This window comes from Saccopteryx leptura, chromosome 8 (assembly GCF_036850995.1).
Source record: "Saccopteryx leptura isolate mSacLep1 chromosome 8, mSacLep1_pri_phased_curated, whole genome shotgun sequence".
In the NCBI taxonomy this organism is placed as follows: domain Eukaryota; kingdom Metazoa; phylum Chordata; class Mammalia; order Chiroptera; family Emballonuridae; genus Saccopteryx; species Saccopteryx leptura.
Genome location: NC_089510.1, coordinates 12,953,805 through 12,974,880, shown reverse-complemented (window position 1 = coordinate 12,974,880; position 21,076 = coordinate 12,953,805). Strand labels below are relative to the sequence as shown.

Genomic DNA, 21,076 nt, shown 5'->3' with positions numbered 1-21,076 from the left:
TCCCATAATCAGATTGAGATAAGTGAGTGAAATTTTTTTTTCTGATTTTAGACAGCAGCATCCCTCATTCATTGTATCTAAGAGCTCACAAATACTAATTTCACTGTAAAGCACCAGTTGTTGGTGAATCACTGAGTTTAACCCAAAAGAGGAAAAAGCAATTATGACAGTACTAATAGTTAAAACAAAATTTAACGAATTATTATACAAAGGGCCAATGCTTTTATAACTCTACACAGTTTAGCCTTTGAAAATATATACAATTGAATTGTAAAAGACATTTTTAAAGCCAATCAATCAAGCCTCCCCCATGTCTGGTATATTTGTCAGGACATATTTCACTGAGGTACAGCCATATTTGCATTCAGATATAGGGCTCCCACGTCCCACAGTGCCATTATTCATTATTTCTCCATGTGATAATGCTGCTCCAAAATATGGCACGGTGACATAAATCCTGCCACTTGTCTACCAGTTTTGTGGTTATTAAGTGGACTGCACCGAAAAATGACTTGGGAGAACGGGTTGCTCACTGGCCTCGCCGCTGGCTTGGCGGGAACACCGTGCGTGCTTCCTGACAGGTCAATTAGTCCTGTGCTCAGCTTCTTTATAGAGATGTGAAAGAGCCCATATCGCCGCTCAGCCTTCCCAGGCACCGGCCAGCTGAGATCCATTTGTTACCCTCAGAAATCGGAGATGAGCACACTGTGGATGGTGACAAATGCCCAATTCAGAAGGAAAGTCTAACTGCAGCGAAATGGACTTCTGGAAGTCGACTTCAAATGTAGCAGTCTGTATTGAATTACTCACCACGCGCATTATGCTACAAATCTTCAACATAAAGTAATACGTAATGACGATGACACTAATATAAATTTTCAGTAATGCTTTCATTATGCATCCTAAAAGTAGATTAGTGAAGTCCTTAAAAACATGCACTTCTTTCTGCCCATGTCAGTGGACCACACTGGAAGCAGATATCAACACAACATTTTTACTGTCTTGTTTATTTGTATAATTTGAAAGTTCTTTGATTAAACACGAGCATCTGCATGTTACTCTCAGCAACCTATACACCTTTTCTTACAGCTGGTATATCAATTTATATAAAAATAAGTCCAGGAAAGTAAGAACTTTCTCTAGGAGTTATATAAATAAAATAAGTAGAAAAGCAGAACAGGGCAAGAATTTATTATACATGGCATCTGATTTATTTATTTATTTTTACTTTTATGATAGAATTTATCCTAAGCCTCCACTTAAGGGAAGAAGACACTCAGAAATGGAATGGTTGAGACCTACATTTAGTTCATGTTCATTGCAGATTGACTTTAAAGCGCAGTCAGGAAAAGTTCCCAAGAGGAAAGGGGGGGGGGTGACACTAAGGAGTAAGGTAGCTTTCTTAATTAGAAATTATGGGTCAGACTGGCAGAGGTCACAGGAAGAAGACTTATAAAAGAAAATGCCATGCTTTATTAGACCAAAAAAAAAAAAAAAGAGTTACAATGAACAGCCTGTGTTGTTCAGTTTCTAGAAGACTGTCTTTTAATGAAGCCAAGTGAACCCAATCCACGTAAATATATATATATATATATATATATATATATATATATATATATATATATATATACACACACACACACACACACACACACACACACACACGGGAAAATACAAAAGCAAATTTGAGGTACTGACAAGAAAGATTTGGGTCAAATGTTTACTTAAGAAAAAGTCACATTATTTCAATGTCTTTTCTTTTTGAGTTGTCAGATTTTATAAAACTCTCATAATAAAAAGAGAAAGTAACACCACCTAGATTCACTCGTAGAGTCCCTCCTGCTATTTGTCTAAGGCAGGCGATGAACTAGAATCAACAGAGTTGGTTTTGTTATGGTTTAAGCTTGGAAAGTGATGGAAATCTGAATACTGACCTTCTTCAGTAGTACGGACTGTTTTAGATTCACTGTCCATTCCTTGGAATTCATTAAAATAAGGTCGAACTTTAATTTCGTAAGTCACCCCCTTTTTCAGATTGACTAAGACAGCGTTTCTCTCGTTTGGGACTTTGGCATCTAAATTCTGCCACGTTGATGTAGCCTGTAGTCCCGACGTCTGGCGGTACATCACTCGGTAGCCTTGAATAAACTGGGGCTGGCGATCAACCTGAAAAACACAGGGAAGTACTTTAGACACCACCACACCCTCACTTCTCTTGTTCTTGCTTCTGTCACTTCTCTTGTCCTTGCTTCTGTCCTTACCAACTATCGCCTGAGTGACGCCATGCCTTCTAATTCACATCCTTGCTTCTTCTCTCCTCTTTGAATTCTAAGTTCACATGTTTCCTAAGTTATTCTTTCCAAAATGAAGAGTGGGCTACCACCCTCTCTTGCTTCAAACACTTCATAGTAATTAAACTATCTACTTAATTCAAATTCTTTGAATAAGCAAAAAAAGTTTATCAAGACTTAGATCTGCTGATTTTTCTAGCATCATTTCTTATGTTTGTCCTTTCCCTATATTAGCAATTTCTATTTTTGTGGTTGTAGATATAACGTGCTATTTGTCAGAAATTTCCGTTCTCATCTCTCGTCCATTCACTAATCCCTTCGCTTACTCAAAAACAGTTATTGAGTTCTACTCATAAGCAGCAGGAATTTTTGCTGAAATCTGGGGATAAAGCTGGAGGCTGAGAGGAGTCAGTCCCTGCCCTCATGGTGCTTAGAATCCGTGTGGAAGACGGGCATTGTCTAGTGGTCACCCAGACAATGTTCAGGTTACCGTGATAACAAATAAACACTAACAAATGTCACGATGGAGATGTATAGGGAGCTAAGAAAGCCGACAGTGGAGAGGTGGTTGACTAAAGCAGGAAAGGAAATAAAGTTTCCCAGAAGAACAAGTGCTGAGATCGATGAGGATGGATCCCGAGGAAGAAGAACAGCAACAGCTCGAGTACAATTCCTGCTGGTGGAGGAAGCACGTGGGAGAGACTGAAAGCCGTGGAGCTGACACAGCTGTTTTCAATGCAGGAAAAAGTTTACACCCATCAACAATGATCAAATTAAAGACTCTTATTAATTTACCGGTAGCCCCACTCCTGGACCACTTTCTTGATCCTTTTATTCATTTAAGATACAAAGGATAAGCAGCTGTTTTTACATAAAAATCTGAGATTTGGGATCGGAAAACTCATCTCATACAGAAACTTCAAAGATTTTTGTTCACTCATGATAGCTGCATGACACTGAGCACGTAAAAATGTGAGCTAAACGTGAACAGTTCTCTTTGTGCAGTTATGAAACAATTTTTACGGGAGTTTTATCATTTCTTCATTTTCAGAGAGAAAAAAACTTTTAACCTTTCAAAAAGTCTTGCCGTATTTCTAGAAATGCTTGACAAATGTAACTATCATAGCACATTCTTCAATTACTATAGTATAGTTTAATAGTCATATTCTAAAAAGCCTTTAACCTGACATATTTCACAGTCCAAGAAAGTAGAATTAAATTTCATGGAGAAGAGATGGAAGAACTGCATTTTAGGAAGTCTGAAGAGGTAGGTAATAAAATAAGGAATAAATGAAACTGTTATTTCAGCTTGTTAACAATTTCTTTATCCAATTGTTAACACATGATAAATAAGTTATTCCTTCACGTATTAACTTTTAACTTCCTGAGTTGCAGTATTTAAAATATGAAAAGCAGAAAATTAAAAAAATACAGAACCTCAGTCAAAAGACAATGGAATAAAGAGATATTTTTTCTGTCTTTAGAATGTCCAAGTTAGAAAAGTCCATAAAGTTGGTGAGCATGTGTATTTCTCTGTATAGCTAATTCCAGTTTTGCAGATGAGTTTCAGCAAGTAAGGATTTCTTTATCCACCCGACAGCTTTGTGACCCTCAAGACTTTTCTGAAATTCACACTACTCTATGAGGTTAAGTAAAAAAAAATTAGGTCCAGCTCTAATGTAAAAGCTCACGATCTTTGAACCCTCATCCATGCCACAAATTTGTGTTTTTGTAACAATGGGCACTTTTTTCTTTTTGAAAAAGTTTTTCTGACATTATAAAACAAAGCAACTAAAAAGCAAAAAGTTAAATTTATGAGCACCAAAGAGAGCTACCCTTCATCAAAACTGTCAGTGTTCAAAAAAATCACTGCAGCATATGTTAAAACAATATTAAGCTTGCGTTTTATAAACTTCTCTGCATTCCCTTTAAGTGAATTTATATACTGAAAGAAAGACATAACTCACAATAATAGCTTGTTAATACTGAAAGAAGTAAGCTGTGTTTTTAAGAAGAACATTAAGCAGCTGTTTCCAGATGAAGGGAGTCTGTAAATCAGGGTAAATTGGTTTTATCCATGTTTGGTTTTCATTAATTAAGTGTTTCAGGGGCTTTATGAAGCTAATGTTTACTATACAACATGGCCTTGCTCACTTCAATATATACTGCCTTCAACCAGTATTTTCTAATGACCTACTTAATAAATAAAGAGTTTAACTGAATTTTGTGCAGTTGCAATGCATTCTTTTCAGGAAAAAAAAAGTGCTGTTACAGGTGGAAGCAAAAATGAAAATGCTGACCATTTCCTTTTAAAAAAAAATAGGTGGGATTTTTATTGGCTATGCATTCTACACCATGGACTTCTGAAGAACGTTTTGACAGGTGGTCAATTTCAAGTTAAACCACATGCTTGTTACTAGTTTTTATTAACACTGGGGCTGTGAGTCTGGACACAATTCCATGGGTTGATAGAATTTTAAAAACTGGCATTTTCTGAAAAACATGCCTAAGAAAAGAGCTGTCCTCAGAAAAAGAGTCAAACGATGAAGCCAAGTTCGGTCTCAACCGAGTTCTGGCTGAGCCTTGTAAACTTTCTGAGTCTCAGGTTGCTTCATTTGCTCAAGTAATACCTATGCTACAAGGGCACAGGCATTGGATTCACTGAGCAATATAAGTCAGAACACTTCGCAAGTTGCAGAGATGCACGATGATAAAGCATCATTGTTGAGGAAAGGACATGCTCAGAAAAGGAGGTCTACCAGTGTGGCCCTCCGATCATCCCTTTCATTACAATGTGGAAGTAAGATGCTTAATATCTGTCTTTTCAATTTTGAAAACAATCCACCTAAACTGAAAATTCAAAATACAATCTCTTAGGTGGCCTTCGTCTGTCTGCTAACTGACTGACCTAGATTGAGCCGAGTTCTGCAATTCAAGTTCAACAGAAAACACTTTCAAAACCCCAGTAACTGTAATATTTAAGGGACAAGGGTCTGTGATTCATTTTGTCCTTGAGCCAAAACAAAACACCCACACATACTCCAGAATGAACATTTTTATTTATGATATTTATCATTATGTTCTTTGTGAAACAGCCATTTTCTTATAACTTATGCCTACTCTCATTATAAAAGCCCTTGTTTTTAGAATGTAGCATTTGCTACTTATTGTTGCTCCGAGATTAGCTTTGTGGGGCATGTGGATTTTTTTTTTTTTTTTTTGTACAAACAACATGCATGTTTGGTAACCGAATCTTGCCAACCATTGGTAAACAACCTCATTTGGCCCCAAATCTACACACATGTGCTGAGGAATATACTATATTTATCCTTTCAAACTCAATACATCTGTAACTCAAACAATGTGATAATTTAAAGAACATGCACATTTAGTAAGTTGAAAATAGGACACTGAAATAAAACAGTTGGTCATAATTTCTTTGATAACCATCATCACCCCCGTCTGGCTCTACTTGATTCCAGTTACCTTTCAAATACATGCCTGTTTCATGGGGAATTATAGCCTGTGACATCATTGAACACTTTCATTTTTTAAATAAAATGGGTATAAAAAAATGTAGTTGGTCATGCAGCAGTTATTGAAAGGGTATTTTATAAATGCTTTTACTCTGAAAAAAAAAATCAGAAATTAAAAACATAGATCCCAGACTCTCAGAAGTCAAGTTCCTGAGGGACAGAGATGCTAAAACTAGAAATTACAAGCTTCTTGGGACATACAGATGGTTATGACAAGGTCCCCCTCCTGAAAGAACTCCCAGACTACTGGCTTGCGATTATGATCTAATTTGATTTGTTATTTTTAACTGAATGGCTTTTACAGTGATTAACTTCATGAACATAATGATTTTGATTGTTATCCAAATAAGTCCCATATTTAGAAACAGGTTTAAAAATATCCTTCAAAACTCCCAACAGAGCAGAGAAGACTTTTTCACTTGAGAATAAGGAAAAAACCCCGCTATTAAAAAACAACTATTTCCTTGGCCTTATTAGTTGTGTCTCTAGTCAGAGGTACAGAAAGATGGAAGAAGCACGGCAGATAATGCCCCTACTGTGCCACTGGGAAAATGATGAGGTCATTATGTTTCCTTCACAGGGACAGAAGAATGGAAACCATTCTATGCAGAAAATAGAGTATGTTGTTGTGAAATTACATTAAAAAAATAGAATTGGAAACAATGTAATCCTAATCATAATTACTCTTAAAATATTGTGAACTTAGTTTTTGTTTGTTTGTTTGTTTTTTGTTAAAGTATTACTCAGAGGTGAAAAATGTGATTGATCAGATGGTCTGGTTTAAGAAGGAGCAAAATGCCTTATTGAGGATCATATATTGAAATTCCACCATTAAAACGCCTTTCATGTGACTTAGTATTCATCTACATTTTATCTTGACGTGAAAACACTAAATGCAGATTCAAAGTAAGGAAATTCTAATGTTATTGTCACCTAAAAATATCCATGGGATATTGGGAACATTATTTAACTTTTCTGCATTGGATTCCTTTTATAAAATTACAAATTGAGCTTAACAGCCTTAATGTTACTAACGTTCTTTTGTTCTAATAAATAATGCCTCCATATTTCCTCATAAAGAAGAGGACGAGACCTAATACCTTTCCTGGTGTTTGAGGACAGAGTTACTCACTTTCTCTTTGATTGCAACCTCTGTGTATGGTGCACCTATTGCTATGACAATCACTAAGAACTGACGTGATTTTCTCAAGTAGATTTGTGTCTCTTTGTACACCTAATAATTCAGTACAAAATTGGTCCTTAAAAAATGCTTGTTGAACTAGATTTGTTTAATGGATTTATTATTGAGAGGACACTGGAATAATTCTATCTATGGTGTTTTATAATTCAAATATAATTAGTTAGGAACTGATAAAAATAACTATTATATTTTCCCTCAACTTTCTTTGTTGACTAAGTTAATGGGAATGATAGGAATAGTTATTTCCTGAAAGAATTTTGGAGAAAGGGTAATCCAGTTATATATATATATATATATATATATATATATATATATATATATATATATATATATATATATTTTTATAGTCATTCTTCTACAACAAAAAGAAATTATAAGACATAATTATAAATACTTTCTAATTAAGATTATAATTAAAGGGAATTTTTTCTAGGTATCCTTTAATTAAAATGTCCTTTATTTATACAATATACAAGATTTATAACATATATAGAAGGCTAAAAGAATATGTGTTCTTCTATCATTCTGATATATTTCTATGAATTATTAGAAATTATAATAAAGAGATCTTGGTCACAATGTGGAAACTGGCACTAACTGTATTAAACTCAGGGAAGATTACCTTGCTCTTCTCAAAACACAGACACCCATAGACTTAAGTACATGCATAAGTGTTAGTATTTTCTAATACTACTAATATACTTATTTTTATGTTATCTGTTGTTCCTAATGGCTACCATGTAGTCAAAACATTTTGCATTTTGAGTTAACAGTGAGCAGGCTGACATTTACTAATGCATGCAATTGGACGCTTTAGCATATATTAAAATATCTATTTCTTAAAACCCATTATTTTTATTATATGTCAAATTATTAAAATTATTTATGTACATAGTTGGTGCTACTGGATGAGATTCAACTAAAAGAATATATAGATGCAAAACATCAGTAGTCATTAAAGAAATGCAAATCAAATCACAATAATATATCACTTGCTAGTCACTAGAACGGTTAGAATAAAAAGACAGAGGATAACAAGTGTTGGTGAGAATATGAGAGAAATTGGAGAGGATGCAGAAGAACCTAGAACCTTCAGACATTGTTGGTGGGAACATAAAATGGTATAACCACTTTGAAAAATAAGTTGGCAGTTCACCCAATGTTAAACAGAGTATTATCATATTATTCAACAATGCCTCTGTAAATACCAAGAGAAATGAAAACAGATGTTGACTTGTACACAAATGTTCATGATGCCATCATTCATAATAACCTATAGTAGAAAGAACTCAAAAGTGCATGAGCTGGTCCTGGCTGGTTGGCTCATCAGTAGAGTATTGGCCCAGCATGTGGAAGTCCCGGGTTTGATTCCCCGTCAGGGCACACAGGAGAAGCACCCATCTGCTCTTCATTCTTCCCCCTCTCCTTCCTCTCTTTCTCTGTCTTCCCCTCCCACAGCCAAGGTTCCACTGGAGCAAAGTTGGCCCGGGTGCTGAGGATGGTTCCATGGTCTCTGCCTCAGGTGATAGAATGGCTCTGGCTGAAATGAAGGAAGCCCCAGATGGCCAGAGCATCACCCCTGGTGGGCATGCCAGGTGGATCCCAGTTGGGCACATGTGGGAGTCTGCCTGCCTTCCTGCTTCTAACTTTGGAAAAATACCAAAAAAAAACAAACAAACCTGTATGAGCTAATGAATGGATCAACAGATGCATGTGATACATCTGTACAACAGAATGCTAGAAGGTGATAGATAATAGGAACAAAATACTGACACTTGCAACAGCATGAATGAACCTCAAAAACATTATTCTGAGTAAAAAAGCCAGACAAAAAAGATCACACATTGCATATTATTATTCCTAGAAAAGAATAGGCAAATCTACAGGGACAGAGAATAGATTAGTGGCTGCACAAGGCTAAAGCAGAAAGAATGGAGAAGAGACTGCTAGTGGGCACCAAGGTTCATTTCGAGATAGTGACATGGTCTAAAAGCAGATTTCGGTGATGACTGTACAACTCTGCAAGTATGCCAGAAAACATGGAGGTGTACATTTTAACTCTGGTATATTAATTAGATCTCAATAAAGCTGTTAAAATTTCAGAAGACAGCACATGTTTATATTACAATCAATCTGCTTTTCCTATATTTATTCTTTTAACTATTGAATTTTTTTTTTTGCCATTGATTACAGCACAATTTTAAATGATATGAGTTTTTAATACTATTTTTTTGGTTTGTCTACTTGTTTTTTTTTAAATTTAAATTTTTATTTTTCCTCAAAATAAAAGACACTGAGGGGATTTCAAAAATGAGAAACTTACCTTTGGCCATAGTATCAATAATTATAATTAATAGGATAAATGATTAATACAAAGAGAAAACTTTGTTCTAGGAGCTGGAAACATGAATGGGTCTATGTGACTTCATAAGGCTGCAAGCAGTAGCAGTCCAGCATTGTGCCCCAGGCCCAGCAGATCCACAAATAAGATGGCATCCATGTTCAAAGGATGGAACGTCCACTCACAAGGATGTAGATAAAGAAGCAATGGTCAGCAGATGAAGAAAAACTAGAAGAGTCCCTGGACTGCAATTTCCACCTAATTGACTTCTCCCTAAATCCCAAACCCCTTACCCATCCCTTTCTTCCCTTTATAAAAAAGATTGGCTCAGACAAGGTGTTAAGATGGTTTTTAGGTACAGACCCCCATATCTCAGGTCACCAGCCATCTGAATAAAGCACTTATAAAGACTTAATTCTTGTCTCTACTTATTTGGCTGAGTGGTGACAGGCAGCAATGGACACGAATATTTTCTCTGGTTTCAAGACTACTTTTAACATGGCCTTTGGAAACTTACCGTCCATGTGACTTGAACAGTCGTGGGAGTCAACACAACTGGAGTATGAAGACGGACAATGACATCTCCTAGTTCTTTCTGTACTTGTCTGTGGTCCACTCCTTGTGCTGGTGGGCTGATATCTACAGGTAGATAACCATTCCCAAGTTTTGAAAATTCATAGTAAAATTGTATATTGTATAAGCCAATATTATGCCATTAGAAATAATTATAGAAGAAAATTTAAATGTCTTTGTGACACAAACCTTAGAGGATATTTACATATGTACCATCATGGTAGAACATAATTTGAAAGATTATTTGTATCTTCATTAAATAATGTTAAAGAATGTATGCCATCCTCACCCCATTGAAATTCATTGTGTGGAAGGTCTTATTATTTTCTTATTAAAGAATACCATGTGTTGTAATACTTCTCTGGAAGCATCATTTTTTATAAAGATATTGAAAGCCTTTTTTTTGGGGGGGTAGTTAATGGAATAATATCTGAGTAATTGAAAAAAAGAAAACTACTGTTTAGGAATGTATTTAATACTTTGTCTTAATTAGTAAATTCTGTGTTCTTGCTGTTCAATTTATTTCAGTCTTGGAATGTGAAGAAAAGTAATTGGAGTGGCTGGGAGAGTGAATCATGTTACCAAAGGCAAACAAAGAGAAGGGGAAGAAGCCCCTCAAATTCACAAGAACAATTTTGACCAAAAAACTTAGCATACTGATAAAATGTTCCAAAGCAATAACATTTGAGCAGCATATAGGTGTCCAACAGTGGTAATGTTGCTGCTTTTGGAAACTATAGTGGGAATGTGAGAGCATGTGAGAGGGAAAACAAATAAATAATAGATTCGCAATGTTTAGAATGATATATCTTCAGCCATACATTGTCCTGGCCTTTTAATTACCATTTACATAAATACTCTCTTATTGTCCCGAACAACAGTTTATATTCTGTGTCCATTAAAAATATAAATTATAGACACCCAACTCCATCAATGTGATATCAAATACTGAATTTCACACATACTCAAATCAACTTCTTACCTGGAACACTGTAATATTGAGCTGAATTTATTTTCCTTCCAACTACATTACTGAATGTAGGAAGTTGAATTTAAATTGATTAATTTTCTTAATTGTATTGTCTTCTACTTTCTCAGGCCACAAGGCAACACTTTTGTATAAATATTTTTAAGTGTATATCTCAGCCAAAACTTAAATTGGGTGCACTAACTTAAAATGGGACATAAATCATTGGGAACTACACTTTGGTGATATTTCTAGTTCTACTTTTTTCTTCCTTAACATAAACAGCATCACAAGTTTGACTTAAAAAAAATTATTAATACTGGGTGAATAATGCTAACAATTGAGAATATACCTATGGTCTGTTCTGATATAGATGAGACGTGTATTGGCTGCCATATTACAATAATTCTAGATTCCATGGTATTTAGTATCTTTATAAAATGAGAGCGCATACAGGAAAGCCTTCTTTATAAAGAAGAGCTTTGCAAAATGCAAAGCTTCTGAAAGTGTGGTGTCAAAAAATGATCCTGACATTCAGACACAAAACATGAGTTTTCTTATTAAACATCTGTTAAGAGAACATAAAAGTCTTTTGCTCTATATAGTCTCTCAACTGGAACAAGTCAGATCACAAACAACTTCTCATTAATCTTTCTGACCTTTTCACCGAGAAGTTATTTTGTGACTCAGGATTTAGTGACTGGCACAGTTATTGAATGATCTAGGTCTGCCAACTTAATCACACCAAAAGTCTTCCCTTTTCCGTTCTCTCTCCGCCTCCCACTGTGTCTACACACACACACACACACACACACACACACACACACACACACACACACACACACTGACTATTTCTCTCTACCCAGGTAAAAATGATTTAGGTAATATTACTTCCTGACTTAAAACCATGCACCTCTTCTTTTTAACGTACAATAATTTAATTTAATTTACTCATTAAATTCAGACACACGAAAAGCAATTGGATCGAGGCAAGGTAGAATACAACCAGCTTCACGCCTTTAGGTTCTTTGTTGCACTTTTCTTTCTCTTGAGACAGCTTTTTACCTACATGTCCTTTCTCATCAGGGAAAATTAACCACATCACTGCTTGCAGAACAATAGCAAAGCGGTGTTCCCTCCCCCTTCGACTGCCGTCATGTCAGTAACGTTAGGAAATCACGTGGCAACTTTATTTCACTCGATTCCTTCAACCCACCCTTCTCTGTTATAATAGCATGCTAGTAACTATCACTGAACTACATTGTAATTATAATAATATTTTATGGCTCTATGGTGCTTTTCATAGCATAAAAATACTACTTGGAATTCTATCTTGTTCAAAGCCTTTTACAAATAAGATATAATTAACTCTTTCTCAAGAACCTTGTGGGAAACTGGTTGTAACAAATAATAAAGCCACCATTTCTGTGTTATTAATTCTGTAATCTACTGGTAGAAAATAAATTATAATGCTACATCTTATATTAACCCTTAGACTCTAATGACCTCTCATTTTGAAGAGATGGGCTACTAAAGATGAGTATGAGAAATCTTCCATTTTTATCTTTTGTTATAATGTTCTGGGTGCTTTTTTTATTATTAGTCAAAATAATTGCATACCTAGGGGAGAAATTTGATTTACTGCTTTCTGAAACAAATTGTTTCTTTAAACCTCTGGTTTAATAAAATACACCACAGCAATGCTTGTCAAACTTGTCAAAAACATCAGCAACACCCACTCGGCACCTTAACACAGACGAGGGGGTCTCACCCCCAGAGCCTCTGAGATGGGGCCTGCAAACCTGCATTTATAACGTGGTCCCAGGAGATGAGATGCTGCTTCCATGGGAACCACATCTTGAGACCCCCTGCACTCTGAAAACACAATTCCTGAACATTAAGGAGTAATGATATATATATTTTATCTGGGCATCTTATTCATTATAGATCACTTTTTGATACTGTATAATTAATTTTAAAAAAGAGAAATATTATTCCACCCTTTGAAATATAGTGAAGCTCTATATGAGTTGATTCACTCTTACTATGTAAATACATCCAATTATTCTGTGTATTTTGTATTAAATAGACCCAACTTCTCTAGAAAGAGGACATGTTCACCAAGGTGATCTGCACGTTGTCTTTAAACTGGCTCAGGTCTAATGAATCATCATAACCCGCAATGCAGACACTTTTATCATTCCGTGTGCAATTCCTTTGTCCTTATAGATTTGCTTAAAGCCTCCACCTAGAACCAATCATGTTTACAGCTCTTGAAATTACCTTGTGTGCGCACAGGATCTGACATAGGACTTGGGTCACTGAGACCTTGGGGGTTGATCGCTCTGACCATGAATAAGTAGATTGTATTGGGCCGCAGTCCTCTCACGGTATAGAGGGTGGTCTTTACATGGTTTGCCACTGTCTGCCAGCTATTGCTCACTGATTGGCTAAAACGGGAACAGAAATTTCATTGAAAGAACAGTCATAAAGGTGTTAGATGTGGAGTTAGGTATCAATGACAAAGGTTAATGGCTGAAAATTAAAGACACACACACACACAAAACACTTGATGTGTTCAGCCCAGTAAATGAAACATTTGGATGGTTTCAGTTTATTCAACAACAAAGCCAAGCCCACCTAACGGAAGTGCCACGCACAGCAAAATAAACTCAGGCCGGGAGAGGGGACAGCCCTTTGCTAATACACAGGAGCCCACTAAATGAGTACCTGCAAAAGGACCAGAGGCCAAGAGCACATCAAGTTTATACACTAAATACGGTCCTGGAAAATGTGTATCTATATGTAACTTGGAAAGAATTAACCTGTAGAAAGAATAAATGGGCTACAGAGTAAATTATGCCAGGACATTTTCCTGTTCCAAGATGTGTTTTCTTTCGTGTCAATCCCCCACGCAATAGTATAATAAAGCCTTTTAAAACTAGACATCTGTAAAAGGAGAAAGGAAGCATGTAATGACTATTTTCCCTTGGTCACATTTTTAATAAAATTGTACATTACACAGTAGTGTGATTTCTCATCTCGGGATGATGAAATATCTCCGAACTGCAGATGGCATGCCTGTTTAGAGCACTTTGTCTAAGGTCAAATGTTTCTTTTGTTCAAAATGAAGAGAAAATGGGAGGTAAAGGAACTTTCATTTATTTCTCAGAAGTCCTTCTTACATCAAAACATGAAAATGAAAGAAAAATAGTGTTTTGCAATTTGAAGATTATGTACCCATCATTACCTTAAATATATTAGGAAAGCCTAAAAATGAGCACATTCTTAAGTATTTGTCCTTACACTTGGAAAGGACAGTGGCTTTCACTGTCTTTATAATGGCAAACAGAGCACACTGGAACTAAATATGCAATTACATTTTCCCATTTACCAATTTCTCGTAAGACAATTTTATAGTAATATCTGTTAACTTACAATTTATATCCTTAAATTGATGACATTTTTCTCAAATAACAATTAGATATGTCCTTTTTCTTAGCAACCAGAGATGCATAAAATCAATTTCTTAGTCGTAATTTTTAATTATCTCTTGCGTACCCAATAAATGTATCCAAATAGTTAGCATAAAAACATGAGAATTATTTTAAGTTTTACTCTAATTATGAGGAAGCAAAGTTCCCAGGGTTCTATGCCTCAATAACTACTGCATAAATTAAAACATTCCTGTGCCTAATTAAATTATTTTTAGCCTAGTTGTAATGCCAAAATTTCCATCCTGAATCCTTATAATGGTCAGGGTAAAAGAAAAGAGCTAAGTGATTATGTCATGAATCAGGACCCTATAAACACAGGTATGATTAATGTATATTTAATCTTATAATTAAGTTATACATAAAAAATAAAGTCTATTCCTGAATAAAGTCAGATTTAATGGTAAATTCTTAAAATACACTGATTGAAATGTCCTTAAAATAAAACAGCTGGATAGCTCACACATTTTAGGATCTATGAGCTAATGCAATCAAGAAAATAGGAAGTGGCCCATACCTGAATGCCTCAATGATATAAGAACTCGCTGGGAGCGTCCCAGGGGTACCTGGTTGCCAGGACAAGGTGACACTGTTCTTTGTAACATCAGTGACCTGTGGTTTGGATGGTGGTCCTGGCAGGTCACTTAAATCATAATTTTTACTGATTGTTGCTCCAGTTTCTATAGAGGACAAACAGAAAAGGCTACATTTTTCTGAATGCAAAGGCTGACGACAATAGTTAAAAGAATAGTCTATTAAAGAAGTTGACCTAGAGAGTGAGCAATTTATCCTCATGAGTCAAAAACATATAAATGAATATTTACGTTTCCTACATGTGACTAATGTTCACTTTCCTACATGATCACTAGAATTGCCTTCTCTTTAGAGTGAGAAAATAAAATAACAAGATTGCCAAGGAGAAATGTATCAGATTGCACAGGTGCAATTCTATGTGCCAAGTTGTTCAGGAATTTAAAAAGTGGCATAAGTATTAATACTTACATTTAAAGAATATAAAATATTGTTCTTGTCTTCACATGATATTTGGTCAGGAGCTAATCACTCAAATGGAGCTAAGCACTTAAGATTTCTTCTGTTAAGATAATTCACAAAGCCTGACCAGGTGGTGGTGCAGTGGATAGAGCATTGAACAGGGACGCAGAGGACCCAGGTCTGAAACCCCAAAGTCTCTGGCTTGAGTGTGAGCTCACCAGCTCGAGCGTGGGGTTGCTGGCTTGAGCATGAGATCCTAGCTATGACTCCATGGTCGCTGGCTTGAGCCCAAAGTTCACTGGCTTGAAGCCCAAGGTTTCTGGCTTGAGCCCAAGGTCGCTGGCTTAAAAGCAAGGGGTTACTCGGTCTCCTATAGTCCCTGACCAAGGCATATATGAGAAAGCAATGAATGAACAACTGAGGTGTTACAGCAAAGAATTGATCCTTCTCATCTCTCTCCCTTCCTGTCTGTCCTTCTCTCTCTCTCTCTCTGTTAAAAAAAAAAAAAAAAAAAAAAGGAGGATAATTCACGAAGAATTCACCTGTCACATCCAGCACGGCACTCCAGGAAGTCTCCCCACTGGAACTTGTAGCCACACAAGTATAAGTGCCGGTATCAGAAATCTAGCGTGCAAGAAAAGGGAGAGAATGGAAGTTTGAAAATAACATGTTGATAAAATTTTAAAAATTAAGAAACTAAATCTTTCCCTCTCAAGAGATCAGTGTGCTGCTATATTTAATCTGTAGCTGTGTAACAGTGAATAGAATAAAGTCGTATCATTAAAAAAAAAATTAAACAAATTATGCCCATGGAATCATTGCCATTTAGAGCTGAAAAGAGACCACAGAAGTAATCTAATACATAACTCTATGAGCATTCATAACAGTTGCCATTTTATTGATCGCTTAAAATGTTTTTGTTATTCACTGAAGAGTGGGAAAAGACTTTTAGGAATGATTATTAATATAACCAAGAGTTCTCTTTGACAAATGAAAAAGGCAGGATACTCTGTGATTATGCATTGTCAAAAGCCCCAAGATCAACAAAAAATATATAAAGTCAAAAACCCTCCCTGGGTCTGAGCCTTGTGGGCTTACATTGCAAACACCCATTTCTATCAGTTTAAGGAAACAAAAAAAACAAAAAAACACAACAACCCCAAAACACCAAAGTGAGACTGAGAAGAGAAACTGATGACCAAGGACAATAAGGCAAGTCAGCAAACGTAGAATTAAAACTCTGATGAACATGCATCTAATTGTTGGTGAAATATGGGAGTTCACAGAATATAATATCTGCTGAGTACAACGTGTAAGTGTATCGACGGCTGAACCTTGCACAATTGATCCTCCCGTAAGTCGTCAGTGCATGGCTGTTACTGCCTTTCCACCATTTTAATTGATTTTAAATGTCATTATGTATTTTCATGTAAGTTTCGAATTACTCCGGAACGTCATTCTTTGCCGTATGATCTCCATACAATGGTCTTCCATGATGCAAAGTGATGACGGGGAGTCGCCTTTGAGGGAAAAAAGCCCTCCTTTCAGCTGGGGCTGCGCCTGCATTGCAGTCATTAGAAATCTTTTCATTTAGGGAGCATGACTCACAAACTCAATATAATGAGCTGAGGCTGGGTTTTAATGGGATGTTCATTTGAATATGGTCTCTGAAAGAGTAAAGAATTTGCATTTTATTAGAGCTGTTGAGCTGAGATGTAGCACTTGTTATGAAGTGCGAACGCCGGGAAGGAGGGAATGTAGGTAGTGCTTCTTCACCGCATCTCCTTGTCATTGCGCGGAGACGCAAGTCTGACGTTAGCTGTGGTAGGTGTGCTGTAATGAGCATTAAAATATACTAGTTCTCAAAAGGTAGCTAGTCGGCTACCAATTAGCTGAGCTATAAGAACACAATGTTCATCATGCTATTTCCCCCATTGCATTAAATGACGAAACAGAAACAGCGAGACACAAAGGACTATATAGCCTACAGAAAGTCTGATACGAGTGAAGTGCTCTAAAGCACATTTTTATCTCCCTCCAAAGACAGCCATCTTACAGAGAAAAAAAGCATTTTTTGAGTTTTGCCAACGTGCTATCAAAAGCCTCACTATCCCTGCTAAAAGTCACTCCCAGATCATCCTCACCCTCATCACGACATTCACTTTTATTCCTTCCACTTTAAATAATGTCTCTTCTGATCACAAGCGCTTCCTGTCCTTCCATCCTTTTCCTTTCATCCTTAACCAAGTGCTTGAAAAGAGATTCCTGTGCTGTCAGCCTCCGTCACTCCGGGCCCTCCTGGGGCGCTGCTGTAAGGCAGCCTGTGGGGGGGGGGGCTCAGAGCTTTTTTGACATCATGAATCACCCACCTTTAATTGCTTCTTGCAGGCATTACTGGGGATCCTGACGATTCAAGCACCACCTCTAATTCAGCAGTACACTGAAATTGCATTAACCTCCATGGCCCAAGTCAAGGAGAGTTGGAGTTCATTTCTTAAAAACTCCCATTTTGTTCATAGGAAGTTAACGGTTAATTTACAATCATTAAAAAGACAGGCTAAAAAATGTGTATTAATTTGTTTTTCTTTTAACTGAATTCAAAAGCATTCTTTTTCTACGTAGAGCAATAGTTCATGCCTGTGTTTCAAAATCAAAATGAAAAAGTTAAAAATATTAATTATATAACTATATTGAAGATTTGTTTCTGTGTGTGCACACACACAATGTAAATATGGAGTAATTCCTTTCATATATGTATCTGCATGATACAATGATAAACACAAAATAAGTGTGTGATCGAAATACACTGCTCACAAAAATTAGGCGATCGGGGAACTTGCAGATTCTCCGGTACTTGCAGCCATTTGTACAGTGCATTTTCACCAATGAAATAAAAGATGGTTTTGTGTCTCATTTGCATAATCAAACAACATTCTTTGACTTGTCGTTTGCTTTTCTGATGTTCTTGTTTAATAAAATAAAATCAAATGCTTCTTTTTTATCACTTTATATTCATTTTGAAATATCCCCTAATTCTTGTGAGCAGTATATATTTGCATTGTAAAAAAAAATATTGTGATCATCTTACAAGGAAAAATTCAACATCAGTTTTTGAGATTTTTGTTTTGTTTTGTTTCTTCATATTGGTTCCAATATCTCCATAGAGACCAATTGTTCTTCCACTGAATTATTTTCTGTCAATTGTTCTTATGCTCTATTGTCAACCATCTTGGTTTTGGCTCTCATTCTCAATTTTATGATTATGATAATAGATCTCGAGTGTTGGCATAGAGCTTGCTGTATGGTGGGAGGCTCTTTATAGTTGGTTGAATAAATTGAGTGTACTTTTGGAGGGCAAGTGGTCCCCATGATACATCCTCTTGGTATTCACACCATATATAATCTGTCACTTTGAGTATGGGGGACCTGTTGACTTACTTCTGGCTAATAGAATAGGTCAAGGGTAACAAGATGTCATATTTGTAATTATGTTGCATAGAACTACAATGCCTCTCTTGCTAGGATACTCTCTTGTGGACTTCAAGAAAGCAAGTTAGGAATATACATATGGTAAGGAAAGAAAGGCAGCCTTCAGCCAACAGTGAGCAAGAAGCTGAGGTCATCAGCCACAGGAACTGAATGCTACTACAATCATGATGATTGGGATCAAATCTTTCCCCATCCAATCTTCAGCTGAGGCCACATGTCTGACACCTGATTGTAGACTTGCAGGCCCTGAAGCAGAAGACCTGCTAAGTCATGCCTGGGCTCCTAACCCACAGGAATGGTGAGATGGTAAATGTGTGTTGCTTTAAACCTCTATGACTTTGCTATTTTTTTTCACAGTGGTAGATAGCTAGTGCACTACTCAGAAGTACAGTTATTTCGATTGAGTTGATCCTGATACAAGTCTAACTTGTTTAAGTTGGCAGTGATGGTCATTCCCTATCACCTCATCTGCTGTTAAAAGACCAGAAAGGCTTGTTCTTGTCAATGGGTTTTCATTTAAATTCCTCAGCAACTTACAAAAGTGGGATATTTTCCACCAACTAGCTAACCTCACTTGTTCTGTAGTCAGTCTCATCTCTTTATTTTTTCCACACAACTGTTTGGTCAAGTCAGTTTACCCACATTTTTTTGCAAATTTCCTTTGTTCATGAGAGAGAATCAGAAGCATTTGTCATGTGAAATTATTTCAATATTCTATTATCATCATTAACTTTATATATTTAAGATTTTTCATTTTGCTGATTACACATATATCGATATACATACATATGGGTTAGAATAAAGGAGTAAACATTCCAAGTCTGTTAAGAATTTGTGAGTAAAACAAGGACAATGATATTCCCCCTAATTTGAATTTATCATTTGTACAATATGAACTAACATGAGCCATAGATGAAAGTGTTATATTGAGTGGGATACGTGAAACCATGTTTACACAATAAATTAAAATTTATAATTAAAAAAAGAAGTAAAATAAAATATAAAACAAAATGGACAATTGTGCTGGGATATACGATTGTACATTCACAACACAGTTTTCTCTAGGACAGGACTTAATTATGTTGAGATGAAGATACAAACTCAAGTTGAACATGACTCACCCGTAAATTTTTAATCTGCAATGTCCCTTGCTCATATATCGTTGCTCTTGGATCTCTACCCAGAAAAGTGAATCCCTCCTTTAACCAGCTGATTACAGGAGGAGGATCCCCGGTCGCTTTACATTTCAGCAACGCTGTGCCATCTACGGCTAGTGTTTGGTTGGCTGGACCTTGTAGAATTATTGGTGGAGGTCTATCTGTCAAAACTAAAGGATAAAAATATTTTCAGGATATGTTAGCATCTATAAAATTCAGTAATCTTGACATTGAAAGTATGGTTAAAGCTCCAAACTATACATATTACTTATAACTAATTCTGCATATTCTTTCTTTTTCTAAGTGAGAGGAGGGGACATAGTGAGATACTTCCACATGTGCCCCAACCAAAATCCACCTGGTGACCTCTGTCAGGGATGATGTTCAATTCAAGCCATTTTTAGCACCTTAGGCTGACACCCAGTCCAACTGAGCTATCCTGAGCACCTGGGGCTGACACACAAACCAATTGAGCCACTGGTTGTGGGAGGAGAAGAAGGAGAAGGAGGAAGGGAGGGAGAGGAAGTTAGCAGATGGTCACTTGTCTTATGTGCCTTGACCAGGGATGAAACCCAGGAAATCCACACACTGGGCCAGTGCTTTTCCAATGAGCCAAGGGGCCAGGGCCATTCTGCATATTCTATATTCACCAAAATATCTGTCACCTGTGCAAACTCTGCTGAGGCCATATTATTGTTGATATTACCATAACTTAGTTTGCTCTACCTATTCAAGAGGATCATAGCATAAATTCTAACATTGAAAGGCTTTCTGTTATTGGAAGTCTTTATCCTATTAAATTAAAAATATAGAGAGCTTATAACAGTCATTCATAAAATGTCTCTTCTGTCTCTCATATGCATATTCAAGAAAGCCTTTGGAGGATACATGAGTAGAATTAATTTTTACTTTTGCTCTTATTATAAATACACCCTTCATAGCACCAGTTGCATGCTATGTGTATATAGACTATATTTATATTGTTAAAATAGTTAATTATAAATAATTTATTCCCCAAATTGTGACATTTAGTC

At 36.2% G+C, this 21,076-nt stretch overlaps 1 protein-coding gene across 14 annotated transcripts in view; it reads right to left on the bottom strand.

Annotated features, from left to right (window-relative positions):
* ROBO2 (roundabout guidance receptor 2) overlaps window positions 1-21,076 on the bottom strand; it is a 1,384,729-nt gene that overhangs the window by 81,640 nt on the left and 1,282,013 nt on the right. For all 14 annotated transcript variants that reach the window (XM_066347995.1, XM_066347997.1, XM_066348002.1 and 11 more), the window contains 6 exons: window positions 20,007-20,212; window positions 15,939-16,020; window positions 14,921-15,083; window positions 13,193-13,359; window positions 9,887-10,008; window positions 1,935-2,166 (listed from right to left, as the gene is read on the bottom strand). In XM_066347995.1, coding sequence (XP_066204092.1) covers window positions 1,935-2,166; window positions 9,887-10,008; window positions 13,193-13,359; window positions 14,921-15,083; window positions 15,939-16,020; window positions 20,007-20,212 — 972 coding nt within the window. The remainder of the gene's footprint in view (window positions 1-1,934; window positions 2,167-9,886; window positions 10,009-13,192; window positions 13,360-14,920; window positions 15,084-15,938; window positions 16,021-20,006; window positions 20,213-21,076) is intronic.